This window comes from Episyrphus balteatus, chromosome 1 (genome assembly GCF_945859705.1).
Source record: "Episyrphus balteatus chromosome 1, idEpiBalt1.1, whole genome shotgun sequence".
Classification (NCBI taxonomy): domain Eukaryota; kingdom Metazoa; phylum Arthropoda; class Insecta; order Diptera; family Syrphidae; genus Episyrphus; species Episyrphus balteatus.
Genome location: NC_079134.1, coordinates 165271483 through 165284723, shown reverse-complemented (window position 1 = coordinate 165284723; position 13241 = coordinate 165271483). Strand labels below are relative to the sequence as shown.

The 13241-nt window shown below is 30.0% G+C and overlaps 1 protein-coding gene across 3 annotated transcripts in view; it reads left to right on the top strand.

Moving 5' to 3' along the window:
* The window catches only part of LOC129907314 (myosin light chain kinase, smooth muscle-like), a 49082-nt gene that overhangs the window by 21611 nt on the left and 14230 nt on the right, over window positions 1-13241 (top strand). For 2 of the 3 annotated variants that reach the window (XM_055983436.1, XM_055983437.1), the window contains exons 3-5: window positions 2221-2266; window positions 2331-3590; window positions 6914-7238. In XM_055983436.1, coding sequence (XP_055839411.1) covers window positions 2221-2266; window positions 2331-3590; window positions 6914-7238 — 1631 coding nt within the window. Of the gene's footprint in view, window positions 1-2220; window positions 2267-2330; window positions 3591-6913; window positions 7239-7458; window positions 7604-13241 lie in introns of those variants that run through there. The other variant, XM_055983438.1, reaches the window with a different exon arrangement.

Below are 13241 nucleotides of genomic sequence, written 5' to 3'. Positions count from 1 at the left end.
GAAAAATATGAAAATTAAAGACACTTTAAATTAGCATTACGTTTGAAGGTTATAAGTTATAACTACAATTATGCAAAAAATAAAATTTTTAAATTAGTTTTTGTAATGGGTTATCCAACTGCAAAACCTGAAAAAAATGTGGTTCGTGTAATAAATGCAGTTTGTTAGGAACACAAATGATTTATGGGCGTGTTCAGTAGTTTGATATCGATAACTTTGGCCGCGTTCCTTCTAAGGTACCTACTCATGGGTCACGAATAAAAAAGTAATGCCGAGTAAGCAACATTTTTTTGTAACCAGAAATGCAGATTTGTCTTCTTTTTTTTATATAAAAACCAAATAATTGTTTTTATATTTCAATGCTTTTACTAGTATCTGCGTATACTAGGCTTAAGACAGCGAAACGAACAATTTTGAAGCCTCCAAAGTCAACAGCGGACATGGTAACGAAAAAATACCATCGGGTACTATAGCAAAGTAAATATAATAAAAATACATATCAAAAAATTCAAGAAAAAACATCAGAAAATAAGTTTTGTTAATGAAACAAAATTAATTTCGTTCAAGATTTCGTTAACGAAATTTTGTACATTTAGTTTTTTTGTAAATGAACACTTGACACACAAAAAAGCTTTTAGGTTAGTTCCAATAAGGGTTTTAAAATATAATTTTTTTTAAATGCAGTTGTTTTCCATTGCAAATTAAACACATTTATTGCGAATAAAAAAAAAATTGCATTAAAAAAAATATTTATTGCAACTAAAAATATACTGCAAAACTAAATTCAATGCAAAAAGTGTGCATTATTTTGTTTTTAATATTCGTTAAATTTCTTACAATTTTGAATTTTTGGCCTTAAATTAGGTTCAATATTAAAATTGAAATAACTAATGTATGTGATATACATTGTTTATTTCAACTATAATAAAGCCAAAATTGTAATTGTAATTCTACGAATATTAAAAAAAATTAATGCACACATTTTGCATTGAATTTTTTTGTTCAGTGCCGACATTTTTTTTAATGCAAAATTTTTATATTTCCAAGAAAAATTTAATTTTCAATGCACACACATTTTTCAGTTAAAATACAAAATTTTTTTTTTTTTTTGATGCAAAATATTTATAGCCGCAATAAATAATTTTTTTCAGTTGCAATTAAATTTGTTTTTTTTTTTCATTTTTCTTCGATTTTAGTTTTCGTGGTAGAAAAAAAAAATGTGTAATACAATAAATAAATTAAATTAAATGTTTTATACTTTATTTTATTTATTTGTTGACCTATTAACTGACGAAATTAAATCTGCAAAATTTGCTGTGTGTGAACCTTTTTTTTTTATCAAAAATAGAAACCGTGAAGTGAAAAAAACTAAAGTCAAAGATGGCGCCCAAAAGCTGAATTTAGGAAGTACGGGGAAATGTCAAGGTTTTGGTTTTAGACCTAACCTAACGATAAGAAAACAAAATTTGATCAGATGGTGGTGTGAATGAGGGTGAAAAGGGTAAAAAAAATTTGTTTTTAAAGATTTCGGGCAAAAGTAGACTGCATACCGAAAAAAAATTAGAGAAAAGAAGTTCTTGGTTATAAAAGACCTACAAAGTTTACCTAAGTTTTTTTTTTAATGTAAAAAATTTGTATACCTATAAAAAACTATAAAAAAAAAACAGATGCAACGATTTTCAAATGTTTGTTCTAAAAATTCCTTGTAATTCATGAAATTTAATAGCATACTTCGTTTCTAGGTCAAAGCATACTCAACTTAAAATTTTTGCTTCTTTGAAGCTTTACGGAAGAGTAGCATTTATTTAGCTTATAGAAGAAAATCGGTCCTTTTCCTATCCAAACAAGATTTTTTGTTCTTCGATATAACGAAAAAACAAAAAATATTATAGGCAAGACGTCATTCTTGAAAAACCGGGGAAGCTCTGGATTTCTTGAATGCTCTCTGGAAATAATTCTATTTAGTATTGATCTTAAGACCCGATCACACTTATTTGCCAGCCGGGTATTCGCTCCAGCTTTTGGTCTTAAAATGCAAACAGAAATAGAGTCAGGTACTTATTGACATAATTCATCATCAAATGGCATCAGAATCCCTTTTTTGTTTGGTTTGAGCTTTAAACATTCCTTAAGGCTTAACTTATCTTTCAATTAAATTTCATCAAAATCTTTTCACTATTTTTATAAGTCGGTACTTAAAAACTTTTCTTTTTCTTGCAGACATAAACAAAATAAAATCAATGGAAAAGGGTTCAATACGTCATGGGTAAGAAAAACCAACCGTTTTAAATAAAATAATTGTCGTAAACACTTTTTAAAACCTTTCCCAGAAATGTCGAGACTCTTCCATTATTCATTCGACCTCTAAAAGACTTACGATGCTGCGATGGTGATGCAATCACTCTAGAATGTCACGTCGAAGCCGTTCCAGAACCAGTCATTATTTGGGAAAAAGATGGCCACGTTCTGCATAGCGGCAAAGATGTCGACATGGTTTATGATGGAACCAAAGCCATTCTCTCTGTTCGAAGAGTGTATCCAGAAGACGAGGGAGAATACACCTGTGTTGCAAAGAACAATGTTGGTCGAGCTTTTTCATCCGCCTGCATCATTGTTGATGTTCCTGAAGAAAAAGAAAATCTTCTAAGTCGACAATTGGCTCGTCCATCGGGCTTATTGTCAGCAAGTTCAACGCCTCGCTCAACCCCGCGAACAACACCAAATCGTAGTGTTTCCCCTCTAAGACTGTCCTTCCGCCATACTAGCATTGATCTAACTACAAATCGAAGAATTGTAGCTGCTCCGAAATTCTATGCCATTCCTCATAACAAAGTTGTCGAGGAAGGTGATAGTGTTCGATTCCAATGTGCAATCACCGGACATCCAACACCATGGTCGACATGGGACAAGGACGGAATGATTGTCACACCAACTACCAGAATTTCAATTAAAGAAATCGAAGACTTAAGAATTCTAGAAATCGATGAGGTAACTTTCGATGATGCTGGACTTTATCGCATTACACTAGAAAACGATTATGGACGTATTGAGGCTACAGCAAGACTTGATGTCATAGGAAGTAGCAAACATTCAAAATCACCAATGGGACGAGCTGTCCGATCAACATCTTCCCGAAGGAACTTTTTCATATCCCGCAGAATAATGGGACCATCGACAAGAATTGGTGGACGAATGGCATTGTCGACAAGTATGCGAGGATCATCAGTGCCAGCGAGAAAGTTCTATCATAATGGTGATGAGGTTATGGAATCGGAACGAGTTCAAATTGTATTGACAGATAGTGAAGCTCGTCTGATTGTTGATAATGTCACAGAGGCTGATGAGGGTATTTACACATGCATAGCACAAGATGAAAATGGCGCCCAAGCGACTTCTACTGCAGTTGCATTTTATAATGACGACACAGATATACCGTGTGATCCACCAAAAATATTAAGACACTTATCAAAGACATTAGAAGTGTGCGAAGGTGCGACGACAGATCTTGCATTTGAGCTTGAATGCTACGAGCCTTATGAATATGTTTGGACAAGAAATGGAGAAGTTTTACCAGATTCATCTGAATTTAAGTGAGTATTCAAAAATTTGTATTTTAAAATGGGCGTGTTCAGAAATGTTAGCGACTATTTATTAAAATTGAGAACAAAAATAATCAAATATGAGAAGTCCCAGACCGAGTGTGAAACAGGCCTAATACACTCAAAGTCTTTACTTTCATAAAAGTCTCAATTATTTCTATGGAAGCAATTATGAAAACTTTATAAGTTGTTTTTTTTTGTCTAATAAAACGAATCAATTAAAAAATCGGCAACTGTTTAGTTAAAATGATTACAGCAAAATTAATATAATATATACATATCTGTCTATCTCATCAATGTTCATGCTGTCACTTTTGACTTTTGACACATTCGGAGATTTCCCTAGTATCTGGCCGATGATGATGGCCCGAGGGGATAAATAATCGTATTCCAACATGTAAATTGTCAAGTTCTGACAGCATTGCCTACAAGCTAAGCCGCAGTACATGAATCTAATAAGCGCGTACCACAAAGAGAGATCTCTGAGGACGATGAGATTTTTTAAGTGGCGCAAAAAATCTCAATTTCATGTATAGTATACATTGTATACTTGCGGATATCTCTGAGACAAAAAAATGTTTAGATTCATTTCTTCTCAGTCAGATTTTTTGATGGGGAATTCACATATTGTACCTATGTATTTTCAGATATTTTATGAATATTGGAGGAAAGATATGGCGTCGCTAGTCGTTAAAGTTGGCACTAAAAGTAAAGAAGTGATCTTAAAAATTGTAAACAATTTTTTCTTGTTTTTTTGGTTTATATTTCGTATGCAAAAAAAATAGCGCCCACACAGAGATGGAAATTGATATGAGATTGACAAACCTTTAACTTCAAATTTACCAACGGTAGCGTATTTTAACTTTACCAATGCCCAATTCAAAAGTACCAGAAAATGCTTAAAAATGGTTTTTAAATTAAAAAATAAAATGATAACTGCAATAAAATTTCTAGTTTATAAGTTAAGTTATGAGAAAAGCGAATTTAAATGGAATATACATTACTGGGTCACATGTTTTTGCTCTTTTTGTTCAAAAGTTATTTATATTAGCGAAGTATTTAAAAAAAGTAAATTTATCTTTCCGAAGTTTTGAATAAAATCAGTTCAACTTTCAACGAGATATATTGAAAGTATTGCCTTTCACACGGCATGTTAGCAAATCAGTTATAAAGTTGGTTCAACTCTTAAGATTTTTCTATCAGTAAATTTGTTTAAAATGTTGCTCATTGTATGTTTGTTTGTAGCTTTCGTATTTGGTGAGCATATGTAGACTTCATGCGATATCAGATAGAAATATATCAAAGTTTCTCATATCATTAGGCACATGTTAAATCTAACCAGAGTTAAAATGTTTACTTCCATTGTTGCGCGTACATGCGGCACGTTTCAAATATGCTATGCATGTTTCGCTATTCAATACATTTGTAACTTATTCTTTTATCCAACAGTTCAGCCCGAGATTGTATTATGTTGAAAAGCAATAGTTTATTCCGGTTCATTACAAGTTTTGTGCAGTTGTTGAAGCTATTTTAGTAAGCCATTTTTATCAGTATGCTTTTTAACTTATCTAGTAATTTACTAAAATGGTTTTCAAATTTGACTGAATTGTTTTAAAATTTTAGGTTAGAACCTGGTTCGACTTGAAAAAATTACCATTTTCTTGGGTTTTTAGTTCAGTCATTTTTATGAACATTTACACCAAGTTTAAGCAAAAAAGAGTGTCAAAACTTATTTGAAAAAAAAAAATTCCAGTTTGTATATTTTCAAGACCTATGCTTGAGAAACTTTTGACGGTATTTAAAAATGGTTAAATGCTAAAATTGTACTCGTAAAAGAATTCTTTGATTTGAGAAAATATGAGAATATTTATTATCAAAACTAGCTGATTCAGCAGACATTGTTCTGACCTATACCCGCTAGAGGGCAAAATCTTATTGCATTTTAAAACTTGTCACTACGTCAAAGTATGAAATGAAAGATGTTTGATTTGTCTTCATTTGTTAAACAGTCAATAAATTAAAGAAATCTTTAGGACCCATCCTTTGATTTTGGGCTTAGAAGTTTTTTTTATCGCAAGTACAAGAACACTCTTGTTGAATAGTACGTCCTGGTTACTTTGTTTTTTTTTTAGAAGCAATACAAATCCAGCAAAACAGTGATAATACAAATCGGTCCTGCCGATCACATACTAATTTTTCAAAACTCTGAAAAATGGAAAAAAATATAACGGCAAAATATTCATCTGGTTCTTTTTTCGACTTACATAAGTTTTGAAGACAGTTTTTTAAACCTCTGTTTTTATGGAACTTTAAATATAAGTCTCATAAGGAATAAAAATGATATATAAATACAAATCGCAACTCAACCCTAGTGCAAAAATCGTTTTTAATGATTAAAGAGTATTTTACGAGAGGTTCACCTAGGCGTATGTGTACTTTTTGTAAAAATCTTTTATTTTTTTTTTTATTTTAATGGAAACTTATTAAAGGAATTATTTGAAATCTAGTAAGAATAAGTTATGGAAAGTTCCAAATAAAAGATAGTGCTTAAAAGATCCTCAAATGCCCTTTAATTCTTCTGCTGACAAAGAAAAAAAAAAAACTCCAGCAGGATTGATTATTCTAGTCCACATGAATTTTTCAACGAAAAATTTAGATAGATGGAGTCCGAGTAATAGCATAAAAATAGCATAGATAAATATTTTGTACAACAATCTTTTCAAAGAACACTTGAAATAGTTACGAAACAGCTCTTCAACACGATGACATTTTTGAAGTGATTAAAAAAGTACTTTACATAGAACTGCGTATTTAGACCTTATAAGTAGATTATAGTATTATAGTAGCTTGCAGTATTATAAGAAATTCTGTTTTCTACAAAGTGAATTCGTTAGAAAAAAAAAAAAAAAACAGAATTTCTGCAAAGGGTTTCAGAAGTTCACTAACTGCAACTATTCAAAAACAAAGCAATTTGTCATTTACAAAGTGACTTCCTGGATTATAACCAAAACAACAATTCCGAATCAATATCATCTGTAAGGTTCAAAGTTTAACATCTTGTTGTTCTATTAATTAAAGATAAGACATCGCACATATAATAAAATGCATTTTACGTAGGCGTTTTGTTCTGTTCATGTTATGTTTACCTATCAAAAGAATACATTCTAATAAAATGCATATAAAATCAAACAACAACCATTGATTATGTCTTCGACAGTTCCAACATAAAAACTCTAAATAACCACACCCATATCTTATATCTTTAAAAATAACAAACCTTATCTGATTTATTTTATTTAAATACTTTTTTACAGATACATTGATCACGGCAACGGTATCATCTGCCTTCGCATCCAAGATACTTTCGACCTTGACACTGGTTTATACAAATGCACTGTGACGTCCACCTATGGAACCTGTTCGACAAGATGCGAGCTACAAGTCGATGACCGACATCCCGCCGCAGTTAGCCACGATGACGTTGATAGATCTGGTCTAGCGATACTCAAAAATCCACTTCCAGTACTCGGAATGGAAGGCATGATCACTTCGTTTTGTGCCAAAGTTTATCCACCTAATTCACAAACAAGTTGGACAATTTGTGGACGCGATGTCACAATTGACTCACGAAATTTTTCGGTAAGTCATCGTGTAGCAATTTCGTAATCAAGCCGTTAATTTTATTATATACAAGTCTACAAGATACAAATGAGTTTCTCTTTTTTTTTTTTGATGAGGAATCTCGATCAGAATATGGAAAAGAGAGGGGCAAGGGTATAATATGTAGTATGCTTTTGCTGACCCTTACCGCATCGCGCACAGCTCTAAATGGGTAGGGTAACGTATGCGCTTCCAGTCGCGTTTCTACATCGCGTCGTATCGGTTACAATTAGTTCAGATCAGAGCTTCTTCACGCGTCGAAATTATATTTGTAAACATTTTGAAATACAAACAAAACAAAAAAAAACGGGCAATATTGTATCTTAAAGATGAGTAAATTGAAAGTAAGATAAATTTATTGGTTTGTTGTGATCTTTTTTTCTTTTTTTTGGTGCGGGAGGGAAAAAGTACTCTATGGGTCTTAAAAGACCTAACATCTCAATATTCATTAGACCGAGTAATTGATTGAAAAATGTGGGAGTGCGAAGAAGCTTGTTTAGAGAGTTCTTGAGAAATTAATTGAGGTCAAAAGTGTTTGTAGAATGCAAAATATCACGCATTTAAGTTCATTATGAAATAATTTAAATTTTATTTTTATTTTTTTGAAAATATCTCCGAAATTCATCGACAAACAAAAATGAAAGCGGATCTTGTAAAGAAGTACAAAAAAAAAAAAATAAATAAATAACATATCAATATTGTTATTGTAGTAGTTAGGTGCGCCACCCAGTCGCGAGTATAGTAGGTAATAATGTCATCTTGTCTATTAAGACGGAAGCGGAGCCATGTTTTATTCAATTCTAAAATTTGTATTTGTTTATTTATTACAAATGTACTCGTACACTACACATACAATATATTCGTATAGTCGGCATTTTTATTTGAATCTTTTTTATAAGTAAGAAATTTTTGATAGACAGCCATTGCTCATTTGTTCACATTTAGGGGATCAGATTCAATGCACGTATAATTCGCATTTTCAATTGATTTATCCGCATTTGAGTTATTAAAATATTTGTTATAGTTTGATCTATTGGCGGTATCTTCATAATGGCGCATCTTTTTCACTTATAACCTATCACTTTGGAGTGATTTAATTATGAAACATGATGGAATGGATTATGATCATGATAATGCTATCGATCAGTAGACTGCGAGATGTCTAATGTAAATCCTTTTTACAACAAGTTATGGGTTATGCAATTGAAATAACAAATTTATCGAACCTAATAAGGCTTAAGTAGGAAGAATGTAATCGGTCTTAGATCATTTAAGCCGTCGCGACATTTCAGTTTGTTTTCGTTAACTTTTTTTAAGAACATTTGTACACGTCGGAATTTATTGACGTGAAGCTTTCCTCGGGTTTTTCTTATTTTTGTATTCTGTCGAGTTTTATTGACTTCTGTTATTGTGTAAATAATCTGCATCTCATCCAGTTAAATCTCATCCTTTTTGTACCGGTATTTTAATGCTGGACGATTAATTGCAGTGTAGAGAGTTCCTCTCAGTTAAAAGGGGCAATTTTGGATTACAGATAAAGCTGTACTAATTTTCTTAAACGTATTTTCTATTAGTGTTTCATCAACTTCAAAGAACACAAGTACTAAGTACTCCTGTTATTATCATGTGGTTTTGAACTTACAAAAAATATTAATAAAATTTTCCTTGCATGAATTCTGCTCTCTAAGGTATACAAAATTTCCAACACCAAAGATGCTTTTAGGATTCAAAAATATACAAAATTAATTGGGTTACATACTCTTTTGGTGTCAAATAGTTTTCAAGATTCAAGATTTTCAAGATCAATATTTTCAAGATGAATTTCTTCATTTAGACCAGGGTCGATAATTTTTGAAACCAAAAAAAATCATAGTAAATGAAACCCATTGGAAAAGGAGGTGAATATGATGAAAATTAAAGGAAAAATAAATTACGGGCGAGCCGAGTTCGGGAAGTGGGTGGGTTGAGTTTTTAATGGTCCTATAGAAAAAAGTTGTATGACAAAGTTGTAGGTAACAAAAAGATCTACAACTTTTGTATGAACAATTTTTTCACATAACCTCAAAATTTATGTGAAAAATTAAAAAAACCGAGTTTTTGGCTTTTTATTTTTATCTTTTTAAAAAACAAAAATTTTTCTACGAAATTTGGTGAAAACTTACCTTATTATATTCCAAATACACTGTAATTTATTTGGTTTAAAGTATTAATTTTTTAACCTTTTTTTTGACTTAATACCAAAAAAAACACACTAATTTTCAATCGAAAATTCACGTGTCAAAATATCAGCTTTTTTTCAAAAAATCGGTGGGTATTTTGTTCGTTAAAATCTCTACTTTCCATTAGTGTAAACAAAAATTTACATTAGTTTACCATAGAACATGTTCTCAGTAAAAGCAAAAAGCTTGAATTCGAAATTTTTTTTTTATCATTATTTAAAATTTTAGACTATTTATTAAAATTTACACTTAAATTACTCGAAAACCATAACATTAATCAATATAACATGAAATCCTACGTTTTTTGAGTAATTAAAGTGTAAATTTGAATAAATAGGCCAAAATTGTAAACAATGATAAAAAAAATTTTTCGAATTCCAGCTTTTTTCATTGTTTGCATTTTACTAGAACATGTTCTATAGTATACTAATGTAAATTTTATTTTTACACCATCAGAAAAAAGACATTTTAACGAACGAAATGCCCATCGACTTTTTGAAAAAAGCTGATATTTTGACACGTGAATTTTCGATTGAGAATTAAAGTGTTTTTTTGGTATTAAGTCAAAATAAGGTGAACAAATTAATATTTTAAATAAAATAAATTAAAGTGTATTTGGGACATAATAAGATAAGTTTTCACCAAATTTCGTAGAAAAACTTTGTTTTTGAAAAAAACCAAAAGCTCGGTTTTTTTGAATTTTTCACATAAATTTTGAGGTTATGTGAAAAAATAGCTGATACAAAAGTTGTAGATCTTTTTATTACCTACAACTTTGTCATACAACTTTCTTCTATAGGACTTGTAGTTTTGCCGGAAAATGAGATATACCATTTTTTACCATTAAAAACTCAACCCACCCACTTCCTGAACTCGGCTCGCCCGTAATTTATTTTTCCTTTAATTTTCATCATATTCACCTCCTTTTGCAATGGGTTTCATCCTACTATGATTTTTTTGTACTTTTTAATGTTTTTGAAGGCATCGGCACTGGTCTAATTCATCAGGACCGCTTCGAGAATATAACTTTACAAGAGTTTTGTCATCCTGAGCAATCATTTTCAATGAATTTGATGTTGGTCGTCTTCATGAAAGAGACGGATACTATTCTGAAATCTAAAATCCCAAAAACTTTAAATCTTGATAACCCATAATCCTGAATATCCGAAATCACGAAAATACAAATTTTTACATTCCAACTTCCCGAAAAGGAAAACCCAAAATCCTAAACGTAGTAATGATCATAAAAAATTCATTAAAAGGAATCTGGAAAAATTATACAAAATGAAAAATTTGCACAAATGTTTTCATTTTATATAATTTTTCAATTTCCTTTTCGGCATTTAAAATTTTGAGTTTTTGGCTTTTTAAATACTTTAGCATTTATGAATTTTAGTTTTTCGAAACTTTCGGGATTTTGGGTTTTCAGTAGGTACATATATTGGGTTTCAGAATTCTTCCTCCAACCCTTTCATTAAAATGTCCACTCTATTAATTTTAATATTAAAATTTTTAATAGATGTTGGTAAGCATCGACCAAAATTTTGGGTCTTAGAAAGGGTACAACAGTATTTAACTGATGAGCCCAATAGTTCAATAAACATAGGTAAGCAAATTATGAATTAATGTAATTTTTTTGTTTTCTTGTTTTGTATAACTGCATAAGATACATTTTTAAAAGAGCGCAAAAACATTTCAAACTTATCTTACAATAGTTTTCCGACCAACATGTGCATTTTTAAAGGAATTTTAGATTTTTCACGAACAATTTGTGTACTCTGTTCCGTCAGAAAACGGTTACACTAGCAAAAATTGTGTGTAGTTTTGTACTTTTAACACTTTTTGGGAAAATAACTTATGTAATTATATATAAATATGTGCCCGTGATTATGAAAGTGGACTAAGTCAATTATAACGATTAAAGTGGATATTTATTTCTTGAAAAAATTGAAAGGTTAATAAAAAAGTCTACTTTGTTACAATAAAAATAAATATAGTTTTAAACTCAAGAATAAGAAATCATCTGAAACAATAAGACAAATTCGTATATACCTCAGAAATGCTCTTTTTGTTTCATCCATTTACAACCATTTAGCCAAATTAAAGTAAATTTAAATAAATATTACAACTGATGAAATTCATAAGGTAGACAGACTTAGATGACAACAAATTTATAGTTTTTAAATACCGCAAACACAATTGCATAAATCAATGATAGACGAAATCTAATAAATCACTTAAAAGAGGAGTATAACAACAGAGACATCGAAATCGAAACAAGGTCAATTAAGTTAACACTTTCCATTGAATGATTTAGACAAAATCAAAAATAGGTATTGTTTATAATAAACAACCCGTATTTTTCGTCATGCTGAAAATAAGCTTAAAAAATACTTATCAGTAAAATAGTAGCTGAATTAACTTAATTATTATTATTAAAACCTCTGATCTGAGAAAATCTTCTATACGGGTACCTACATCATAATTAGTAACAACTCAATACAAAATTAAAAATTAATCTATATGTGAACCATCTGCTATAATTGCAATATTATCTAATATTTCAATGTATAAGGGCAGGTATTGGTGTCATGTAAAAATATAAATCAAGTCTTATTTTTACAGTTTCATGTAAAATAGATTTATGTTATTTACAAAACAAAACGTAATGTTCCTAAACTAAAGACCAGCTCTAAGAAAGTATTCCAAATTTGTATCAACTTGTATGCAAAAAAAAATAATTTCAAAAAACACGATTTCTGAAATTTTTTTGAAATAACTGCTTAACTATTTGCAACAACAATATCAAGCGCGTGTGATCTAATACTACATGTTGCTTTATATTTGATATCTTAAGAACAGTTCTTTTTTGTTTTCTTGATAATTTCTATACCAGATATCACAGACTACTTGTAGGAAGTTTACTTTTTTAATTATTCCAATATCACAAAAAAGATTTAACACCTTTGCAAATAGAATTGTATTTTTCTGTTCTGTTTAACATTACATATGGCAAATATTTGATTGACATGTTGTATTCTATTGTTGACATGGTAATAAAAGTGTTAAAGGGACAATTGATATTTACAGTAGAACAACTAGCAGACACCAGATAATCAGATACCTACACTAACTATATTATATTTGCAATGATGAAATTCTTGTATGCACCTTATTGAATAACAGTTGAAAGAAATGTGAATGATCAAATTAAATACCTCGAAAAAACAAAGAGTGTTTTCTTTGTTTTATTGAGTTTAAATTAAAAAAACAAAATATAAATCTTTTAATTGAAGTATCCAGATCAAGAACCGAATTACTCCATTAAAAACAAAATTGCAAAATCATTCTCTCACTTTACTTAAGCAAGAATTGCAAAGTTTTTTTTTCTCTGCGATAAATTAATAAATTTAAAAATATTAAGAAAAAGTTTTTAATGTTTAGTATCTTCTAAAAATAAAATAATTAAAAAATTATTAATTTATCAAATGAAAATGAATATTCAAAACATTGAATAAGAAAAGGAATATTTCCTTTCACACAATATCGTTTCAAATTAGTCAAATATATACAGATGTGCCATGTGCGTTGTTAGAAAGTCAGTCTATATTTTGAAAAATAACAAATTATATGCTTAGCGCATATGCATAAATACAGACATATTTAAGAAAAGGGATTTTTAAAGACAATAGAAAAAGCAGAATATAGAAAAAACAATAGAAAAAATCAGTATTTTATCTATAATGCCGAAATTTGAAGTACA